A 23,731-nucleotide genomic window follows, 5' to 3' on the forward strand; every position below is an offset into this window, starting at 1 on the left:
TTAAGGAGAGCCAGACCCCCCATGTCAGCAATGATATTATCTCCTCACACTAACTGATCAGGGCTAATTGATGAGGAAGTCATACATGTTGTAAAATGTACAACTTAAGAAATTATACATAAAAAAACATAGTGTGTCTTTATATAAATCAACACTGATGACAAAATTAAATAAAAAAGAATTCAGTGTTTCTGTGTACATTTGCATTACATAAGCAGTACCACCAAGATGTTTCCAGGTAAAAGCAAGAAATTCAGTCAGAGCAGCTCAAAGCTCAGGAAATCTGGGCTTTAAGTGTTTGTGTGTGTGTGTGTGTGTGTGTGTGTGTGTGTGTGTGTGTGTGTGTGTGCGTGTGCGTGCGTGTGTGTGTCCCGGGGCTTCGCTGCCAGCAGTCAGCAGAGATTACAGCAGGGCGGCCATCTACATTAACACAGCAGCACTTAATCATGGCCCTACCCTAATCTCATCTCAGGTAGCTGCCTCACACAAACACAGCTTCATTAACCCACTAAGCCAGCTGCAATTTATTTCATTCAGCCTCCAATAAACAACCAATTTCAGCTTCATTTTACTAACTCAAAGGGTTATTAGTCATTATGAAGTCATGTTACCTGTGGTTGAATGTGCTGTTCATCCTAAACAAACACTGAATATACCGATAATATACCTCCTCTTTATGAGATGAATCCAGGTGCAAACAATTATGCCTAAATGGTTTCTTTGTCTCCTAACTTTGCACCATTCAGAACCAGAAGAGCAAATAAAAATATTGTGGATGCAGTATGAGATGTGGGTTATGTAAAAACTTATATTGCTAATAATAAGAATAGTGCAGGCACAGTTACTCGATTAAGCAATTAATCAAATGAAAGAAAATTAATTCACAGCAATTTTGATAACCCATTAATTAAACTTTTTGATTGAAGCCATTAATAAGAGCAAATTTTGGGTTGCCAGGCTGTGAGAAATCCCTTTGACTCCTTGGACCACTTCCATTCTGAAAAAGGGCTGCAGAATATCTGGACTAAAATCCATTTAGCAACTTCACCTTAACCAACACTTATAGCTAGTGGGATTTTCCCACAATCTGGCAACCCCAAATTTGTTTCCATTAATATTTTCAAAACTAAATGATGAATTGATCAATTGTAAAAAGGTTCACCAATACTGAAAATTATGGTAAATTGCTGCCCTAATCCTGAATAGCACTTTCAGTACATAAATTCAAAGCAAAAGTCTGATTATAATGCATTCTGTCTGTCTTCATTAATGTCTTGAATTACTATGACAACAAAACACACGTGCACATAAAACAATCACAAAATCTGCATTTGTGTTTGAAATGTGTTGGTTGGTTTCATCATAAATGCCACCCAGTGTAGCGCGCACACATAAATAAAAAACACTCTCTGCAAACTGGTCGAGGTGAAGATTCCTTTGTCCAGTTTTCAGAGACAGACACAGAGAGGCTGCGAGGGCCCAAACTGATTAAGTCATTGATAGTAGATTGCAAATACAGCATGTGAGACAGCTGCAGGAGAGGGTGTGCCTCTTGTCTAAAGCAGGGCTGGTTGCTCATAATCCCAGGCATATGTTGTCCCTCTCTGGCCTGATCGCTTTTTTGGTCTCTGCCAGTCACACCACCGTCCAGTTGTGCTCCCACTATATATAGTGGATCCAGTCAATCTCCACGTTGTGACTCAATAGTTTATTTTTCTTTTGATTCCAGCTCTGCTTCTGGCACACATTCAGTTATTATTGTCTTGTGAGTTGACAGATTGAACAGGAACCACCTTTTGTGCCACGATGTTAGCTGCTGTGTCAAAATGTACAGGGATCATTCACCAATGGTTTTAGAAGTAGTTTTATTGCATGGCTGCAATGGTTCAGTAACATAAGGTGCAACACACTTTACCAGCTTTGTATCATCTCATTTTATTTTTAAATTCCAAATATATAGCAATATGTTAGTTTTTAAGTTGATACAACATAAAATAGACTTCATTATCAGTCTCATCTAAAGCACATTACAAAGACTTTTTCCTCTGAGGAACTAACTTATTAGCTAATGAAATAAATCTTAACGTGACACACAACACTTAAATTCTACCTCATACAGGCTTTACATAGTAGTTGTTTTTAATGAGACAATTTTTATGTAATTCAGATTCGTACCGACAATATGTCAGTATATTTAGCATGTCTTCTGAAACACAAGGAAAGTTTGTATAAAATGATGCATCAAGATTTCTTTCTTTAATGAAATGTTGAAGCCATAAAAATCACAAATAATGTGTTCATTTTAACATTTAACACAATAGGCCCATATGTGTGACATAGCTTCAAACACTTAATATAACTTAGTCTGAAGCTATTTAAGGGGAACTTTGCAGGTTATAAATGACAATAATTGAGTTCATGTTTAATGCCGGACTTAATTTAACCAACAAAAAAAAAAAAGGATTCTATGGTGAATATAAGTTTAAAGTTACATGCAGTTATAATAAACAGTTGTGGTACAATACAACTACAGTAGGACTCATAACAAAATGGTTGCCTAGTGCCAGAAAACCTTTTTCAAGCTGTCTGGCACATTTGTTCTACAGTCAGAAGTTGACTCAGGGAGCTGAATCAACTTCAGGCCGCTCCTGATCAGCTCAGCACTCTCCGTTCTTTTGTTTGAATCCCCTTGTGACATTCAGGACAATTTTTAGCTCGTGTCCAGGCGGGTAGTGGTTATAAGATGACTACATCAGCAGTCAGTTTCCTCTCCACTTTGTTTTTCTCTGGGAGGCTAAAAGGTGTTGGCGCAGAACAGCCACACTTTGCTCTCTTTAAGTCTTGTGTCCCACGTGTCTTCTTGTTACAGGATTCCCGGTTGGCTACGGACCTTCCCTTCTGAGGATGCATTTAATAAGGAAAGTGAACAATGCTGTTTAGTACTAAAGAACACTGTACACTGTGACTAACTAAACATCATTAATGAGTCATTTAAGTTTATAGCCATTACCAAGGAAAAAACAAAAAGGCAAGTAGCTATCTTTTTAATTTGAGTGTAAAGCAAAGACATAGGCCTACCTATATCCTATAATTACAGTTAATTTATTTTAGTGCAGTACGTGGAAAAAATCGTGGAATAACTCAACTAATTTGAAAACAATATAAATCACAAAATACAAACATATAACCACTAGTTGAGCCAGCTGAACACCTGAACATTCTTGCATGAAAACTAGTTAGCAAGTGAGCAGAGAAGTTGAAACACTTAGCTAGCTAAGATAAAAGTGATGAACAATGGCTAAAATAGATAGCTAAAAGTAATAGATGAACAGGTGAAATAGGTAGCATAGTAATGGTAAACTGTTTTAATAGCTACATAGCTGCCCTGCTGACCAGCACGCTGGTCTATTCTGTTTTTTTTTCAGCATGGTAGCTAATAGATAAACTGTTGAAACATTAGCCTAGCTAGTTGATGGATAAATTGTGAAATGGCTAAATGTAGCTAATGAATAACTGTTTTAAATAGATCGCTAAAAGTACGAGAAAATGGCGAAATAGCTCAAACAGAAACAGTTGAAATAATTGGCTAAAGGTAACTGCTGTTGAAAGTTAGCTTATTGATAAATGCTTTAAATGGCTAAATATAATTAACGGAGTAACAGTTGAAACAGTTAGCTAATGGATACATGTTTGAAATAGATCGTTATGAATGGTGAAATAGCTAAATAAAAAAGTCGAAATATTGAGATAAAACCTAAAGGTAATGGTAAACAGTTGAAATTGTTAGCTTATTGATAAACGGTTGAAATAGATGAATGGTGAAATAACTACAATAATTGATAAAAAGTTGAAATAGTTAGTTGAAACCTAAATGTAATGAGTATAAACAGTTGAAATAGCTAGCTAATGGATAAAATGCGTAGCCTAATGAATAAACAGTTGAAATAGAGAAAGAAGCAGATAAACGGTTGAACTAAATGGTGGTGGGAAATAATCCAGGTATCTGACTAGAAAAAGCTAGTGAACCATTGATTTATTAGATTAAAGATTAATTGCATGACCTATATAAAAACAAAATAAAAAAACACTCTGAGGCTCAGCTGAGGTGCAGTTCACAAGATAAAAATGTGGACCATTGTCTTTTCACGTTTTTTTTCTTTCTGTGGATCTTTGAATCTTCCACAGAGCACCTGTCTCCACTTCCTCGTTCCGATGACTCCTGTTTGCTCCATCCATGAAAGATTAGGAACATCCTATATCCGAGAGGAAACCATGCTCTGTGAAATTCACACCACTCACACCATTTTGGGACTCACCGGTAGGACTTCCTAAAAAAATAAAAATACATAAAAATATAGTCTAAATAAAGGGGGGAGAGGGCAGAGTGTCATGACCCGGGTCAATTACCCTTTGTTGTCTCATTGTATTTGTGTGCGTGTGTGTGTGTGTGTGTGTGTGTGTGTGTGTGTGTGTGTGTGTGTGTGTGTGTGTGTGTGTGTGTGTGTGTGTGTGTGTGTGTGTGTGTGCGTGTGTGCGTGTGTGTGTGTGTGTGTGTGTGTGTGTGTGTGTGTGTGTGTGTGTGTGTGTGTGTGTGTGTGCGCTGACATTTTTTTCTTACCTTATTTACATTCAATAAAAAGCATTTGCTGTAGTGTTTTATGTGTTATAGTAGATAATGTCATTGACATTTCATCACGTTTCTGTAAACTGTTTGCTGTTTTTTAGATTTAAACTAAACTCTGTCTTTTTCTAACGTTTGAATGAAATATTTAAGTAATACAGTTCTGAGTTCTGATCTACCTTTGGGTTAGGATCCTATGTTGTTTGAAAAGGGATCATGGGAGATTTGTAAGACTAATCTATTCATATTTTTTTAATATATCCTACTGTATTTTTGACAAACTAAATACTTAATTATATGGTGTCTTCCTCCTTTTTCCAATATAAAAAACAAAAGTCTACCATCTTAAATTTACATGACAACTTTTAAACTCTAAAGCTTAAAATTGGATCAGAGAATGTGAAGATACCACATTTTAGATACATGTTTAAAGTGTATGTGAGTGAACCTACAGCCAGGACAAATGTCTAGACAAAGTTTGGTATTTGTCTTTTTCAAAAACACAGTCAGTCTGAAAAGCTGTCTCTTACACAGGAAGTGTATTTGTGCTCATGTTATTGGATTATGAGCTTCAAACAAATATCAAACACATTTCCACTGAAACAGCAAACAGTCCACTTCCAGTTCCCCAAAAGCTGACAGTGTGTTCCTCCCTCTCTGCAGGTCCTGTCTCCTTTCTGTGGGCCCGGTCTGTCCTGTCAGGTCTGTACAATCTGTAACACATACTCACAGACAATGTATTTCTAAAAGTGAATTCCTGATTTAATGTTTTCTTTATTTGAGAGTTGCTTTAGTGGTTGGGTTTTCCAGATGCTGTAAAGACAATTAGTTGTACTGTCAGTTGTTGCCACAAGGGGTCAGCTCTGCACAGGACTACATAAGGCTCACTGTGAAATTAAACCTTAACCAGGTGTGGGTCTGTTAAAAAGTAAAATTGTAAAAATTGACAGGCAATGTGATAATTTTGAGAAATAGAATAATATTATTTCCTTTAATAGATTTGTATGTAAACTGTTATTTACAGTATGTGTATCTATTTACACAATAAAATCCCAGATAATTCAAGAACATATTATTACAGTGATTGGACTTTCCCATGTGTAAAATATTTGGCCCTGATGACAAATGAAATAAAGATAGTTTAAGTGTGTAATAGCAGAAGTTTTGATTTCTTACATGTTGATTTATTTTATTATATTATATTATATATATTATTAATCTGTCGCACTTTAACTTAACCTTCAAATTGAATTGAGTTGTAGTTAAATGTATACGATAAACAAAAAATAATAGGTATTATTGCATTCACAAAACAAGAGTCCAGAGTCCTTGTGAAAATGTTAAGAGAGCGGGGTAAGGTGAGAGCATGTGAGCCTGCTGTGAGTCCCTTATGGATCTAAGTGAGGTGGCGTGGCCCGGTAATCCCAGAGAGAAGTCCTGCTGTGGTCACGCACAGCGGGTATTTCAAGCTCCAGCTCTGCCGTCATCATAACCATTACCTATGAAGTAACATATAGCTGAAATGGTTTGTTATGGTACACTCTAAGCCATCATAAACACATGACAACTACATCATGATTACATGAAATAGGCGCATCATAAAATTATCATAATGTGTACTAATGTACGATTAAGCAACCAGATATGGAATGTTATGGGAAACAGCCAGACATTTAAATTTTGTATATAATGTAAGATTTCTTTCATAATATTAAAAATTAAATGTCAATTAAATTCTAAAAAGACGGGAGCCTGGATAGTTCACCTGATAGAGCGTGCGCCCAAGGGCTCAGTCCTTGTCGCAGCGGCCGCAGGTTCAACTCCGACCTGCAGAACTTTGCTGCATGTCATTCCCCCTCTATCTCTCCCCTTTCACATCTTCAGCTGTCCTGTATAATAAAGGCCTAAAATGCCCAAAACATAATCTTTAAATTCTGAAAAGATTATTATTGATACAGCTTCAGATATATGGTGAACAAAGAAAAGCATCATGTCTATAAACATGAATTATTTACAGCCTTACCACATGGTTATTATGTTAAAATCTTGCTAAATGAATTATTATCCCATCACCGATCATAATGTTTTATTTTAGCTAGAGTTGCAACTTCATTAATATAATATCTGAACTATTTAGTGGTGTGTGTGCATGTGAACGGGTGTGTATACATGCTCTGGCTGCTTCTGATTGTTGTCTGATGACACTTTTACGGCTCGATCTACAGTGAAGACGGTAGGCAATATTGTGTGCTGTTAAAAGTCTGTTTTGATTGGGTTTTCTAACCATATAAAATATAGAGTATCATACTTCATTATTTAGTCATACAAAGGGAACAGTTGATAGAAATGTCCTCTGAGTGTTGTATGATTATGTCACATCTGCCTTCATGAAGCATGTTTCCAGGTTTTGTCTTCTTGAATGTCGCAAAAAAAATCAGACAAGGTTACGGCCCTAAAATCCATGGACAGATTGTTGTACTGTGTATTGTTAACATGTTATATCTCTACTGATGATCTTTACCATTTACCAATTCCCTTAACCGCTGTGAAACTATTTCTGTCCATTTGTTATGCGAGAATCTGAGTTACTCTCCAGAATAAAAATCCATTTTAGCCCAAATATTTAACATGCAAATTATTGTCCTCAGGTTATAAGGTTAAGTTATATCTGTAACAATTAATAACAACTCAAACTATTTATTTTAAGGTACGACGGGCAGAGGAGTGCATCATTCAGCTGTGATAAAAGATCAAGTACTGTGCATGATTTAAATATGAGTTATAAGAAGATTTTGAGCAACAGCTACTTCGTCACTGTGAAAGGGCCATTGTGGCTTAGACAGCACATGGGAAGACAGCAATACTAACTATAACAAAGGCATCTAAAGAAAAAGAAACACAGGACATCACAGAGTGTAGGGGGAGTAAGGACGGGTAGACTGAGTTAATGCATGTATATTACAAATGCAAGGGTAGGCTATACAAATGAAATAGTAGCTGGGATTGTGGCACATTGTATCTTTTGGACAGTGTTAGGGCTGAAATTGTGATATATTGAAATGTGTGAGGTGTGGCAGATGCAACAAATACAGGAATTAGTGCTCAAAATATTCAAAGAATGGGACCAAGAGCTGCTTTCATATTGTAATGACACTGTGACTGTTATATGAAAAATCCTATCAACCAATCTCTGTCATCTTTCTTAAACTTACAGACATAGATTTCCCTAGTATTGAAAGCAGGTTAAAACAAACTTAAATAGAATATCTTCCTGATTTGGCCAAAACTGGATGTTAGTTAATAGTAGTAGTTTAAAAAATCCCTTAAGTATATGTAGCTGCTCATCTTAGAATATACTTAACAAAAACAATTACCACTGGCTACTTTTCACCCCTGCAGAATTCCCTTACAATATACATGTATACATACAATAGACACCATCTCCATTGAAATTGATGGAGGCTGTAACCTGTTTGTGAACCCTGAACAGCAGGAACACTGGTCTTTAACAGCCCACAGAGACAAGTCAGATTCACTACATCCTTTTGTTGTTGGGTTGAGCGAATGTCAAGGCCAGCTCAATAAGTCTTTATCTTGGCTCGTGTATGTGTGTGTGTGTGTGTGTGTGTGTGTGTGTGTGTGTGTGTGTGTGTGTGTGTGTGTGTGTGTGTGTGTGTGTGTGTGTGTGTGTGTGTGTGTGTAAAGTCAGCCCGTAAATAAAAGAGAGAGAAGAAATCATGACTACGTGCACATTGCTGTGTAAATGCACACTGGTAAATGTGTGTTTGTCAATGTGTGTGTGTTCATTGTAGGCACACAGTACAGTACATGTGCTGTTTGCAGCGTCTGGAAAGTCCATTTGTGTGTCGGTCAGGATGCCAGTGTCTCACACAGGGAGGCCGCCTGTCTCGCCCCTCTCCACTCCACTCAGCTCTGTCGCTCAGTGACTAACCCTTAATCAGAGGAAGGTTGTCTGATGCGAGCACAGACGGATAAATCACTCCTCACCCTGGGCTGCTATCTGGTTCGCTCGTAGCCAGGTTGTCCCGTCAGCGGACTGGCCCTCTGCCCGGGACCTCCAAAGCTAACAGCCATGTGGTATTGAGCCCTTTGGTGAGGATGACCCTGCCTGCCACTGCCCTCTAGAGAATAATAGTCCACATTCTGTGCATATCAGTATTTATATTGCTGTTGAGAGGCTTTGCTGTTGGTATACTGCATCCTCACAATCTGCAGACGTTCAAAAGACACTAATCTAATCTGCCATTGTGTTTTGTCTTTTATTCCTTTGTGTAATTATTTTTTCAGTCCACATTGTCTCGCTCCCGTAGCCTTTATGATGTTTAAAATGTACTGGGTTTTTATTTAGAATGTTTTTATTGTTTTAAACTGCGCTGCCATTTTGGCCAAGACTCTCAAAAATATATACACCATTAGATACACCAAAACTACCGATATGGTGGATGTGATTTGGGTTATACTTAATTTATTCGCTAATCTAAAATGAGGTGTATTGAGCAACTTTACAGCCTATACATGCAGTGTAATTAAAAAAGATACGGCTAGATAGTCAGAGTTATTAAGAGTAAATGTAACTCAGTTTCTTTTTCTTTGTCTCTGTGTTTTTGTTTCTTAGATTGCATAAGAATGATACCTTTTGAAGGTACTTTATGAAGCATAAAGTATCCCAAAAAAGTGCAATACTTCAAAATGTGCTCAAATACTTTCCACCACTGCAATAACTAACAAACAAAGTTTAATGTTGAACAGCCATTAAACAATTAAAGCAGATACTGTAAAGAGAACAAAGAGATTAAGAAAATGCTAATTAAGTGAAAACATTTGCAAAGCCTCTGACTGTAATGACCAAGAATTGTGGTCAGTTTGAGTGCAGCCTAATTGAATAATGGTCATATCAGTGAATGAGTGGGTGTGCGGAGTGATTTACCGCACAGAGGAGCGTGCTTATCTTTCCCTCTGTCCCATGCAGGAAACACTGGGATGTCACCTGGCAGATTAAAAGCTTGGCACAGCTGATATGGAGCGCCCAAAATGGATGGGGTGGGGACCTCTTGACTGCTGTGCGAGGGGTTTTGAAAGGGGAGGGGACAGGCGGTGGTGTGACCTTACAGTGCGAGTCCTGTTTGGCAGGGATTCATTCAAAATCTGGGAATTTCACTGGAAGTTAAGAGGGGGAAAAAAGATATACCATCATGTCACTTGAATGGAATTTTGAATAGTAAGCATATTTTTGGCTCAATGTCTGCCAAGTTTTTTTTTGTTCACATTAAACTGCCCTCAAAGGAAAAATGGAATTTATCAATGTTATTGTTTATATTCAATAATTGTGGAAGAATAGAGATCTTGGGTGCAAGTAAAGTTTAAAAAAGATATAATATTTGCAGGATAAGCTGCCGGGCTTTTTATTAAAGTGAATGTTTAAAACTGCTGTTGGTCACAGTGCAGCTGTATCACTTATAATTTAATTCCTGACAGCTGCAATGCTTTGAATTTTAACCAGTTCTTACAAGGCCTAAAAAAACGAGCTGGACATTTTATTTCAAATGATAATACAGAGACTAAACTTGGCAACATCAGAGCAAACTGCTGTTCTTTTCTATGTAGCCCCCAATGTATTTCTGCCCTTCAAGCAGAAGCACTCTTTGCCTCTCGAATTGAGGCAATACATGCAGACTGAAGAGAGGTGTTTGATGGGAACACAGGCAGACAGATCTGGAGGAGCAGCTGCATAGAGGACGATGGGCCAAATATAGAAAGGGGACAAGGGCCAAAACATATCACACATTTTTTCCCATTAACAGCATAGGTTTGAATCTAACTTGGCGCCAATTAGTTGCAGTATAGGCGCAAGGATTTAAAAATAGGGCATGGCAGGGGTGGCAATACACCCGGAACGCAGAGAGAGATATCTCTGTCATGGCGGCGTGTGATTTCACGTGTAATCATGTGAAGGAAAAATAACAGTATTCATATCACCAGCTGGTTCGTTATAACTCTGTGACGGGAAGGTTATGTGACAAATGGAGCTTCAGACATTTGTTACCTGCCATGCTGCTTTGAGTGCAGAGCTTCAGCTCAGGCCTATTTTCAGACTGATTTGAGTATGTTTGGCAGGATCTGTGCTGCAGACGGTATCAGTGTGACCATTCGTTTTTACCCGCTTGGTTTCAACATTTGCTTGTCTCTTATCTCTGGAGCGGGTTGGAATGAGGGGCATGCAGGCCTCAGGCCTACCTGTTTATTCTGAGGGCTTCCTCCATTGTTCCCCCCCCCCCAGCTTCCTTTTAGGGATTTTTCACATTTTTGTGCTCGTGGTTGTTTTGGAAACAGGTCATGGTCTAGGCACATGGGAGCCTCCTGTGGCATTCCTGAATATCTGTCTGGTTGGGCTCAGCGGGAATTCTTTCCTACAGCACATATGGTCTCTTTCACACACACCTGAGATATTTTTACAGCAATAAACATAACATCACTTTATCCTTTTATACTGAGCTGAAACCTGATAACTTTTGTATATTCCTTTGATTCTTTAACTTTAGCCCCAGGTTTACTGCGGAATGAAGTCATCCCATGTCAACTAATCCCCTTCGTTACAGAAATAGACTACGTTCCCTCCAGTTTTTGTAACTGTTATGCAACTGGTGATAGTTCATGGTTAAGCATGTTCATGACCGGCCAATGCCCTCAGTAATACAGTTCAACCCAATCTACTGGACTCCACTACCCACCCTGCTTACTGAATTTTATTTCTTGAACAAGCACTATTTTGTTACATGTGTATTTTTGCATGGCCTATAAAAGCCTCCACGTGTGTTTACTATTGAAAGAATGTCCATGTTATTTTTAAATGTCTTATTTTATACTAACATACCCTGTGTTCACACAGGGTCAAAGACAAAGCTCTGATATAACTTAATAATTGATGATCTGATTTCTCATTATTCAGAGGTAATAGGGTGAATGTTCACTCCTTTCATTGAAAACAAGTGCTCTTCTCTAAGGGTCCTGCGAATGGAGAGCTCCTTAATCCTTATTATCTAAAGAGGTCCTCAATGAGATTACAACCCTGCACGAATATTACAACCGGACACCAATTTACCATCTGCTGCCACTGGTGGAGAAAAACACTGCTCTCCTTTTAGTTTGTTTAACCTTCTGCAGGTGTAGCGCTGGGCTCTAATTTAAGCATAAGAGCAAAACACAAGTACATAAAACATTAAATGATGCTTTGTTATACTGTAATGCAACTGGTCTTAATCACTTTCAAACTATGTTAGTTAGTAAATATTATGTTAGTTTAATATTGACTTTTGCCACTTGTGTCTCATTGTAGGAGTGAATTTTGGGGGGATTGTTTTTTTTTTATATATATATATATATATATATATATATATATATATATATATATATATATATATATATATATAGTTTTGGTTTTTGTAAAAAAGACCCCCATTAACAATATACTCCCATGGGAAAACTTCTATACAAATGTGTTTCTGGCCTATTTAACATATAATATATAATGAATAAACCACAGGTCCTGAGTCCACCTCTTCACTCTGCTATGACAGCTCTACGTACATCTATGTGACACACCTTTCTGAAGAGGATTTCTAAGCAATGCACTTGCAGCGCAGATTAACTTGGTGCAAAGATTAAGCAAATTAACCAGGACGGTGCCTCCAGAAATAAACTGTTGCTGTGCAGTTAGTTTGACAGCAGTCATTATGTACAGTAGAACACGGAATAACATTTCATGGATCCTTTCAAAACGGTTGGGAATTTCATGATGCCGACGTAGGTGAGTTTACCTTCAAATCCTGCAATTTTTGTATATTTATTTGCTTGTTTACTGCCTCCATTTTTAATTTGTATTTATGTGTTACACTTGCAGCATTATAAATACCATTACCATATATTCTAACCACATTTTGTTTTGATTCTGTTACCTACAATTACTACAAATATTCCGTCCTGAATATATAAGCATATTACATTTTAAAATGAAATATCACAATTTGTTTGTCACTTTCAATAAAGTCAGTTTAAAGAAAAACTCCTGCAAATTATCACTTAATCTTTTTAAGCAATTTAATATTCAAAAAGTTTTGATTCATAGAGAAGTGTTTTGAGACATCAGTGTAGTTATGTGATTCCATATAGGCTTTCGTCTTTAATAAGTCATATACATTTTTGATTATTTTATAAAGAATTTCTACCACTTAAATGTGGTATAAAATTATTTTAATACTCATAAGTATGGCAAAAGAAATACGAGAACAACCTGTCAAACATTTCTGTATCACTTATTAAGGGCTCTCCTGTGTAGTTAAAACCCAGCTAATCAAATCACTGACGATGCCAATCATGTGGCAGGTTTCCCAGAAATCAGGTCATTTCCGTAATGGGCACAGTTCACAAAGTAAACAACATATGTTTGCAGGACGTCACTCAACTGTTTTCACATCAGCTGTTTACACATTATAAACCACTGAAGTTGTCTTTCAGATGGTGTTATGTCTGTGTGTTAACCTAATCTGGCTAACCTGATGTACAGTGCTGGGTTAAAGCCTGACAAACGACACGTGAGAGACACCATATCATACATTTGCCAAACCATGTTTTACTCTTTGTATGATTATTTGTTACTGCATCACTAGTCTCACATTGCTAGACCTATCCCAACAGCGCTGACAGCACTACAGTATGGTCTGGCTGCACGAGTTAACATTCTGGTATGGGGGGGAAAATGCTCTGGATTGTTTGTATTTATTCTTTTAACTAATCACAATAATATTTGTAATATAATGCATACTTTATTAATCCTGCAAGGGGAAATTACAAAGTTTTCACTCTGTTGTTATTACACACATTTCACACAGGCCTGAATTACACACACATGCTCAGTCCCTATATAATCAGTACACTAATGGAGAGATGTAAGAGTGAGGGAGCTGCCCATGGAATGGTGCCCCGAGCAGTTGGTGGTTCAGTGCTTTGCTCAAGAGCACCTTGGCAGTGCCCAGGAGGTGAACTGGCACCTGTCCAGCTACCAGTCCACCACCATACTTTGGTCCGTATGGGAACATGAACCAGCGACCCTCCAGTTCCCAACCCAACTCCCTACTGACTGAGCTACTGCCACCCCTGGTGCTAAGCCCGGGCTGCAGCGATGGTGCCATAACAAAATAGATAGCAGAGATAGCCAGAGGGGAGGAGAATGCGTGACATCTGGCATCTTATTGTTTACTGTAAAATGTGTAATGTTTTATTTGTAGAAGCAACTGCCATGGATTCTGAGGAGGAAGCTTTTTTTTACTAGGAATTCACCATTTATTTTACTGTCTACCAAACAGAACATCAACTGGGAAGCATAAAGGGGAAAACCTTTATGTTTCTACTAAATATGTAATTCTTTACTTCTCTTTTTCCCCTTCCAGCCAATCAGCGATAATGAATGAGACAGAGTTTCGGAGGATCCTCCCTGACCAGTCTTCGGGCAGTGGGCACACCTTTGGCACCCCACGCACCTCAAGGATCATCGATCCTATCCTATCGAAGAGAGTCTGCTTCTACAAAAGTGGAGATTCTCAGTTCAATGGCTTGCGCATGGTCATCAACAACCGCACCTTTAAAACATTTGATGCGCTCCTGGATAGTCTTTCTAAAAAGGTTCCCCTGCCGTTTGGGGTGAGGAACATCACCACGCCCCGGGGGGTTCATGCAATCCATACTTTGGATGAACTGGTGGATGGAAAATCTTACATCTGCTCCGACAGCCGTAAGGTAAAACCGATCAACCTAGCACTGGCCAGGAAGAAGCTCCCGCCCTGGTACAACGCCAGGCCTGTTAGTTCCCGTCGTCGGACCGTGCAGCCGGGCAGGTCTTTCCCTGGCCAGAACATGTTTGTGCGCACACCAAAGAGGCTACTGATTTTTCGCAATGGTGACCCCACTGTAAAACACACTGTGGTGCTTCACAAGAGGACTACACTCACTTTTGAGTCTATCCTGGAACATATTTCAGAGCTGATCCAATTCCAGGTGGTGAAATTACACACAGCGGATGGCAGACGTGTGAGTGTCCTCCTCTGTCAATACAACACAATTCATTTCTAGGAAGAAGAAAATAGGAATTTACAAGCACTATAGACTGTTTAACTTGCTAAAAACACCATAATATATTCACTTAACCTTCCCTTCTAATGCCAAGAAATCAAAGAAAACTGAAAGCCTGTTGTACAGATTAAATGAAAAACTGAATGACAAGGTTATTCAGGCCCAATCTTAAATGTGAAAGTACACTCTAGTATAGCCTCGTCTTGCAAAACTATGAACATATTATTACATAATTGTTTTATATCTTAAGACTAGATTTGAATGGATACGTAGGTAGATATCTTTGTTACATTTTTGTTAAGATTTTAGAGTGCAAAAAATGTACATTCCCCTAAAATTAGTCTGTTCAAATACAACATAAATATATAAGTTTTAGGCTTTGGTAGCATCATTATTGCCCCATAGAGGATTGGCTGGAACCTGGCCTGTAGATAACCGTCACATGAGTAGAGAAAGTGTTAATCTTCTTAAGTCAACCTATTACGTAGAAAAGCATTCTGGGATACTGCACGGTAAGGCTTTAGGTCAATGATCTATTATACATTTAGAGTCAGCTGGTATGGCAAGGTGCCATCTTAACAAATACTACATTTAATTTAGACTTGTCATACATATAGATGCAGGTTATTTGCAATTATATCACTCGCTAACATATGTAGATTCAAGATTGTTCTATTCTATCTATTCCATCATTTATTTTCTGTCTGCAGGTGGATAGTCTTCCAGGCTTGATATTGTGCTCTGGGACTGTAGTGGCTGTGGGTAGGGAGCCATTCAGGCATGCAAACTACAATGCACAGAAATCACCAGCTCCAACAATGCTGCTGACCAAACGAATGGGTCCCAGAAGACTAAAGGCGTTAAAACGTAAGTTTACTTTAGAATTTTTTTGGGGGGGATTTATCTCTAGTCAATCATTTTGTTTTGTTTAGTTGCTGAGATCATTTATTAAATGGACACATACAACATGTCTGCAATAATCTACCTGCTCTCATGGGATGAAGATTGGGAAAGTGCTGAGGAAATTATATTATGCATAATACCTTGGATGACCTACATACCCTGTATACGTGGCTGTCGGCTTTTGTTCTTCATGAGCTGTGAATAGTTGGACTATCTTTCTAACTTTTTTCTCTCTTTCTTCTCTTTTCATGCTTCTTGGGTTTCCTCTTCAAACTGCTTGCCTAACCTCTTTAATCCTTGCCTGATTTCTACTTTATTTTTCAACCTGAACCTTTTTTGTACCCGTTTGGCTCTTTTGACTGACTGAAAAGGTAAAAAGAAGTCACTATCGTACACTTCACAGTCAAGAAATTTCTCCCCCTCATCGGAGAGATACATTGTGAATCGGATCCATAACTCCATTGCAGGAAGTTCATGCGACCTACCCAGTCACTCTGTCGAGGTCGAGTTAGAGTCAGGTCGTATGCTGGAGTCAGTACCAGAAACACCTGACACCTGCCTAGATGTTGGAGCTGAAGAGCAGGAGAGCCTGCTGCCCTCAGATGATGACATTGAAAAGTCCTTTCGAGTGAACCAAGATGGTAGTATGACAGTGGAGATGAAAGTGCGGCTGACAATTAAGGAAGAGGAAACCATCCATTGGACGACCACTCTTTCACGCTCAAGTGTAGCCAATCAGCTAAATGGGACCTGTTTACCAGAGCCTGAGGCAGAGCAGGAGATAAGCTCACTTAAATTAAACTCATTAGATTTACAAAGTCCTGCTGCCTCCATCAACAAAACTAAGGATAACAATGACGAAGATCCACCATCACTGGGCAATAGAGCTTTCAGTGAGAGTAGTCATGAAGAGGATAATATCAAAGTACAAACTGATGTGGTGTGCCCTAGGAGAGCTCCTACACCGGGGCACAAGCAAATTACAAAAAAGCAAGTGGAGAGCCTAAAATCAGTAACGGCAGAGGAGAATCAGGAAGGGACGATTGGTTCTTACTCCTACAGAGAGCGGACAGAAAATGGAGACATGACAGAGCAGTACTGCATGGTCAAACAGAGTAGCAGTATACCAGTGCCCAAACCTAGAAAACATGTCTCTGTCGATTCCAAAAATATAAACAGAAATGTGTCCACATTTAAATCAGCAGGGATGGCTGAAATCCAACAGATTGAATCTAGTGGAGAGGAGGTCACTGAAACGGTCTTACACGTATATGAACAGCAGACCTACCTTTGTTCACAGGGTGTGTCTGCTTCTGAGATGCACTTTTGCAGGCCATCTACTTCAGAAACTGGACAGCTCTCCTCCAGTAATGAGTTTGAACCCCAGCTCTGGAGACCATCGACAGCTTCTGAGTCAATTAGCATCTGGAGAACTGAGAGCATGTCAGTAACATCTGATTTCACCTTGCCTTCACTGAGGACTGGTGCAATTCAAGCAACAAATGCTCAACAACAATTCCCAAAGCCCACTAAAGGCAAAGACAAGCCCCAACAAAGAGAAGTCAATAAAGATAAGAGGCTTTCCCCAAAACCCAAAGCAATCAACAAACATGTTCATCGACTTAAGTCACCAGGGAAAAGACAAAAAGAAAGTTCTGCAGGAGCAACCAAGAAAAGTAAGAAAGTGAAAACTTTCTCCAGTGCTGGGTTCATTAAGAACATTTATGGGAATAAATCAAAATCAGCAAAAAGAGTGATGAAGCTTAAAAAGGTACCAACACAAAATGACAGGTGTGTTACAACAAACTCGAGCTCACAACAGTCTAAAGACACAATACAATGTATTCTCAAAGACCCAAGCATACCATCAGCATTGAAAGAAACTATGAGTGAGACAATTCCTTTTGAAAAAATCTGCCTGAACGTTGCTCCAAATGATGTAAGCCAACCACGGGGAATACTGATACGGCAGACATCAATGCATCAGGAGATAAAGAACGAAAAAGAGTGCTGTGAGATCAGCAAAAGCATGCCACTGCCTGCTTTTAACGCCTCTAGCTTTGTTACCAATGAATATGTGGAAAACTGGCTGGAGAAAGCCCACCTTAACCCCACAGCCTACCCAGATGAGGAAAGTAAAAAATTAGAAGCAGTCGCTCTTGTACAAACAGAAAGTGACAGTAGGTGTGGGGAGTCTGAAAATAAGAATGGCTTTATAATTGTGGCACAGGAGGTAAAGTGTTTAGACTACACATCAGAAATACAATCTCTAAAAACTGACCTACTGCCTGAGAATGAGCTAGGAGCATCTGTCAAACAAAAAATCCAGTCCTTTGAAAACAAATCGCCAAGTCCATCAATGGAGAAAACCCCCATCAATCAGCAAATCGCCAATAATCAAACAAACACAGAAAACTACAGTAGTTTAGCTCAGAATAATATAGAAGAAATAAAGCCTCTCTCGACTCATAACTGTTCTGAAACAATTCCACCAACTAATGAGATGGCAACAGAAATGCCATCAGGCAGTGAAGTAGAAAATAAATCCAATCCGATTAAAATGTCATTTCAAGAAGCAATACCTTCCAATACACTTTCAATGGATCTACCACCACCACCTGCTGAAAATACAGAGCTGTCAAACACTGAATACTGCAGGATGGATGCATTCTCAATGGTCAGCAGCCCACTATACAGGCTCTCATCTGTTAGCAGTCAAACATCAGATAATAATCCATTATCCATCAGCCCTACATCTGACAAAGCCATATCACCTACCGACCACAGAATGGAAATAACAACATCAATTCAGACTGACATTCCTTCCACGCAGAGGGAAGCAACATTACCAAGAGCTCCATCCATTAAACGGGCCCCTTTGGTCAGTAATATATCGTTTGACAGGAAAATGTCTCTCAGAAAGGCTTGCCTGGATAAATATACCTTTATGTAGTGATGAGACAAGCACATCATCTACTCCCATCAACATAGTGGGTGATAATGTGCTGCCAAACGGCATCTGTTCAACAGGGACACAATGGCCGAGTGAAATCCCACCAGAAGACACCCAGCAATCAAACGGCATCTTCAATTTGAAAAGTAGTCCATCATGTTGTACTTCTGCTACTAGTTTAACAACTGAAGAGAGAATACCACCAGTCAGTATTTCATCAAGTGAGGCTCCAACACCAAGTGATCTTTCATTTAGAGAGACAGAAATGGATAGAACACCATTTTTAACTCAAAAAGAAGAATCTCCTAAACTCTTGGTAAAAAAACTTATGAGCAGTCCATCCCCAGAGAGAAAATCCCAAACCAACAAATTCTCTTCGGAACTTTCTCACAACTCTCCAAAGTTATCATCATTACATAACCTCCTACCGGATAAAACTATGTCACCAAATACTGGAATCCGAAGAGATGCAACACCAAATGCTAGCCTTTCCGCTGAAAGAAAGCTTTATAAATCTAAATTACGAAAGAGACGGTCTCCATATTCTCAGTCTCTGGACATGGGGTCACCACCTGTCAGACACCAGTCAAGTGGAAAGTTGCTCCCCAGAAATCTCTCCTCAGACAATGCATCAGAGCCCACAAATAAGAAAACATCATCCCAAAGAAAGCATCACCAAACACCACAGTCAATAAAATCACCAGCTGAACTGGACAAAACACTAAATTGTAACACTCTAATGCCATTGAAAGCTAATCAGAGTGATGACAATAAAGTGACAGATGACCTAATACCAGCAGATCAAGAGAAATCCATAACACAAATAATGCCACAGCCTTTAAACATCGCAAATCAGCCAAACATAAAACCTGTGCTTGAGAAAATTTGCTATTCGATAAAGTCAATTAGACAAATCACACAGAACAAACGTCCATCGTGTCTGGAAAAGTCCAACAGCCTGCCTGACTTCTCCTCTCATGTGGCCTCTACGTTTGGCTCATCAACTACAGCTCTTCTTGCTTTCTTGTCTGTCATGACCCTAAAGGAAGGCCTAACTAACCGAAATATGGATGAGCTGAATGCAAACAATGTCAGCTGTGCCGAGGCGTTAAAAATGATTGATTCTCTCAGAGAAATTGCCAGTGTTGAGGATTCCCACGAGTTAAGAGTTAGTTTGTCCAATTTACAGCAGTCAGCTTCGAAGCAGCTCCTGCAAAGTTGGAAGGGCTTTCAGGATCTCAGCAACAAATGCAAGAGTTGCGGCTCAACACCGAATAATCCAGAGCAAGAATGTGTGACTGAGGCCAGTCCTGAAATTGACAAAAATGTCATTAATGAGATTGTGGATCATCTTTACATACCTGAGAAGCTCAAGGAGGAATTGACCTCTCTTTCAATGGGTGTCAAAAGTGACAGTGACGATGAAGAAAAGCTTGAAAAAGCGAAACCAAAAGATAACAGTAATATATCCAATTTCTCCAAAAAAGATGCTGTTAATGTCAGGGATGTTACTCAAGATGAGAAAGCTAATGTTGATGTGAGCTCCATCATTAAAAAATTCACAGACATTAACCAGCCAAAACAACCCAGCATGGGTAGTATAACTAAAGACAGCCTATATGGACAGAGTGGTGTGGCCAAATGTCCACCAGCTGAACCTATTGATAAACCGATACCTGAAGCAAGGCAGCTTTACAGCTCAGTGATTTTTGCAAAAGATAACGAGCAGCAAGGCCACAAGGAAGAGCAAGAAAAGGCTAAAATGAATGGAGTACTAAGCAGCAAGAACCGTTTTGAACAAGACAGCCGTATCTCTGAGGTAGAGGACAGAGACATGGGAGGTAATCAGCTGTGGATGCCCAGTGAAGAGAGTATGCCTGAGAACGAGCTTACCCATGATGACGAGTCAGGTTCAGATGAGAAGGGGCAAAACATGTTAAGTGCCATTAAAGATTTGGAGCCGAATGTGAGCTGTAAGCAAAGTGTATCCAGCTCAGAAGCAGGTGAGCAACATATTTCAGAAGAGGAATCAAACGTTGAATGTGAGGAGATACAACAGGAGAGCAAGGCTAGTGACGACTTGTCCAACCATGAAAGTCACTCTGAGGAGGAAGGGGAGAAGCAACCAAGCTCAGATTACTATGTAGAAGGGAATGTAAGAGGGAAAGAAAGAATATCGAGCCCTGATAGTCAAAACAAGATGTTAGAGGTTGAATATCAAGCAGGCTCTTCAGGACCGAATGTTAGTGTTGATAAAAGCACATTTAACTCAGATGTAGAGGAGCCATCTTCAGAGGAAGAGCAGCCTGAGGTTGAATGTCAAGCAGGCTCTATAGGACCGAACGTTAGTAATGATGAAAGCACATGTAACTCAGATGTGGATGAGCCATTCTCAGAGGAAGAGCAACATGAGGTTGAATGTAAAGAGCGAAAGGTTTTTACTGAGGTAAGTATGTCTGGCAATGAGGTAGAGGAGGAAGAACACCTTGATGATCTTTCGGATCACAGGGAACAAACTAAATGTAAAGAGTTTATGTATTTGTTAGAAGAGACAGAGGAGGACAAGGTCAGCTTAAATAATGGGAACTACCATGCTGATAAAACACACATTTTTGATGAGACAAAACGCCAGAATACTGTAGAAGGGGATCTAAGCAATTTGATAGAAAATCAGGATTTATATACGAAAAAAGACAATAGCAGTTTCATAAAGTCTGAAAGTTTAACAAAGAGTTATGGATTTAATGCCAATGAGGATAGTGGGAAAGAGCACAGCAGCTGTGAAGAACATGTAGAGGTAGAGCAACCAAAGGTCGAAGATGAACAGACCAACAGCTCGCATGAAGAAGAATTAAGCTACGGCAAAAAAGAGTCCAGCTCAGTAGAGGAATATGCCAATATGGACAGATATAAAGAAAAGAGCTTAACGGAAGACCTGAAAGCTCCTGCAGTGGAAACACTGAAAAATACAAAATGTGAAAAGGCTGTGGAAAAACTCAAGCATCAATCTGAAGCAATAATATCCCAATCTGTCGCAGAGAGAGTAATTCTTCTGGAAAAACAGGTTGCCAATGCCCAAAAGACAACAGAAAGTTCCGCCACAAGACGTTGCTCACAAAAAAACGCCCCTCTTGAGTTGGACATTGAGGATTCACCCTCTGAATCGCACCCATCTCAGTCGGCTCCCTGCACCCGATCAGCTCGTCAGTCGTCATTATCTTTTAGCTACGATTCCTGTGGCGTTATAACAACAGAGCCTGAAAGCAACAGGGTCAGATCCATCAGGCAAATGTTCCTGGCAAAGAGTGCCACAGATATCCCACACGGACCTGGACATTTCCCGAGCCAGAAGACATCAGAGCGGTCCGAGTTACGAGCAGAGACCTCAGCTAGTGGCGGGTATCAGTCTCTGATTTCAAGTGAGCTGTCTAGCAGCGAAGATGATTCAGCACGGAAATCGATCACTAAAGGCTTTGTGAGAAGGACAATTGAAAGGCTTTATGGCAAGAAAGAAGCTAAACCTGATGATGAAGCAAGTGAAAGGCCCTCATCTGCGCCAAAACAGAAAAAGAAAGAACATTCAAGCATTTTCTCTCACTTCCATGTAGCCCAGTCCAAAGCAATGTCTGAGCTGTCTTACTTCAATTCCTCTAATGCACTAGACACCTTATGTGAAGCAACACATGTTGCTTTTAATGTACAAGTCAGGCCTGAAGAAAGTGTCCCTATTAATAATGATCAATGGCTCCTTAGAGAAAACACACTGATCAGAAAGTCTGTTTCAGACCCGGTTGGAATAAACAAAAACTTAAACTCTCCTCAAGGCGAAGGAATGTGTGAGGATACAGAAGAGAACACATATTCCCTTTTCAGCACAAAGTCTGAACTGGAAGACAAGAAGTCATCTTTTTCAAGGAAGTGCACCTACTTTTCTTTGCCCCATTCTAGTGACTCATATGCGTGCCAGGATGACCAGAGCACCGTTAGCAAGAGCAGCGCGAATTATGACAGTATCATAGATACAAAGGACAATTCAGAAGACACTAAAATGTGGGCAGAGAGGAATGGCACACTGCCCCGTGTTGGTGTTATGGACTTTAAGATGATGGATAACAAAGTGCACCCGCTGATAGAGCCTCCACCTGATTGTGAGGTGGTAGTTGTGCAGCCTGGGAAAGGTCAAGGTGTTGTGCGCAGGATCCCGGAGCCTGATATGTTGGACATACTTTACAATTTTTGTGGTCAGAATTGTCCCATCCTGTAAGGACATTTTATCTTTTTTTTAAATACAACCACAAAACCAACACTAAGGACTTTTCTGCCTACATATATGTACATTGTTGGGCTACAGCATAATATATTGTCTTTGGTGCCTACATTTTGATGTTGCCATAGCCTTGGCATAATACACTATCATGTCAACTCATTTCAGCCAAATGCCGAATGTGTTACATGCCAATGGATTCATGTTTATTTAACCATCATACTTGTGACTACCATGTATGTTAAGAGCTTGTGATCAATTTATCAGTTTATGCTGCTTGTTTAAAGTATAAGCAAATTTTTTTTCTCTCCTAACATTGTGATTGTGTATTTGCCACGCACACTCCAGAGCAGCTCTTTTCTTTTTATAGGTTGCCTGTCAACAGATCAAGTACCCAGAGCATTACTGTAATCTTGTTTTAAAACTCTTAAAACAGATCCAATGTCCCGCAGATGTCATGCAACAAGGCCAATCCCCACTGCACTGAATAAACGGATCAGTTTGTGGTCCCATCTCAGGTCTGGGATAACGTTCAGGTGTGCAAATGGTAGAAATTGTCAGTAATTACTCAGTCTGATGCTTGATTTAATGTCATATTGGTTGTCTAAAGTGTAAATAAGATGTCATTGATTTTCACTACGTAACCATAGCTTAATGCATATCTACGATAACTTAACCTTTATAATTAGGATAGGTGGTTTTATGGTTTCAATGTGGCAGCTGTGACAATTTTGTGTCTTTAAATTGACGTGTAAGAATAAAAGTGTGTATTTACAAATACTTTGTGATGAGTTTTCTACAGACTAAATCCAGTCAAATCTCCACGGATTCTGGATTGGATTAAACA

At 39.3% G+C, this 23,731-nt stretch overlaps 3 protein-coding genes across 4 annotated transcripts; all 3 read left to right on the forward strand.

The window, feature by feature from the left end:
* The first annotated feature begins 13,875 nt into the window (after window positions 1-13,875).
* On the forward strand, window positions 13,876-23,664 carry LOC144537458 (oxygen-regulated protein 1-like). 2 transcript variants are annotated; one of them, XM_078281209.1, is made up of 3 exons: window positions 13,876-14,722; window positions 15,475-15,631; window positions 23,321-23,664. In XM_078281209.1, exons 1-3 carry the CDS (start codon window positions 14,099-14,101, stop codon window positions 23,446-23,448), a joined length of 909 nt encoding a protein of 302 aa, XP_078137335.1. In that variant the 5' UTR covers window positions 13,876-14,098; the 3' UTR covers window positions 23,449-23,664. The 2 variants fall into 2 exon arrangements, with proteins under 2 accessions (XP_078137335.1, XP_078137337.1); XM_078281211.1 differs by having other exon boundaries at window positions 23,255-23,403.
* Window positions 16,191-18,716, forward strand: LOC144537468 (oxygen-regulated protein 1-like). The gene is made up of 2 exons (XM_078281240.1): window positions 16,191-17,110; window positions 18,698-18,716. Exons 1-2 carry the CDS (start codon window positions 16,191-16,193, stop codon window positions 18,714-18,716), a joined length of 939 nt encoding a protein of 312 aa, XP_078137366.1.
* LOC144537469 (uncharacterized) lies at window positions 19,276-22,884 on the forward strand. Its single transcript, XM_078281241.1, has one exon. The coding sequence runs from the start codon at window positions 19,360-19,362 to the stop codon at window positions 22,882-22,884; it is 3,525 nt and encodes a 1,174-aa protein (XP_078137367.1). The 5' UTR covers window positions 19,276-19,359.
* Window positions 23,665-23,731: the final 67 nt, after the last annotated feature.

The sequence above is a fragment of the Sander vitreus genome, chromosome 22, assembly GCF_031162955.1.
Source record: "Sander vitreus isolate 19-12246 chromosome 22, sanVit1, whole genome shotgun sequence".
NCBI classification, from domain to species: Eukaryota; Metazoa; Chordata; class Actinopteri; order Perciformes; family Percidae; genus Sander; species Sander vitreus.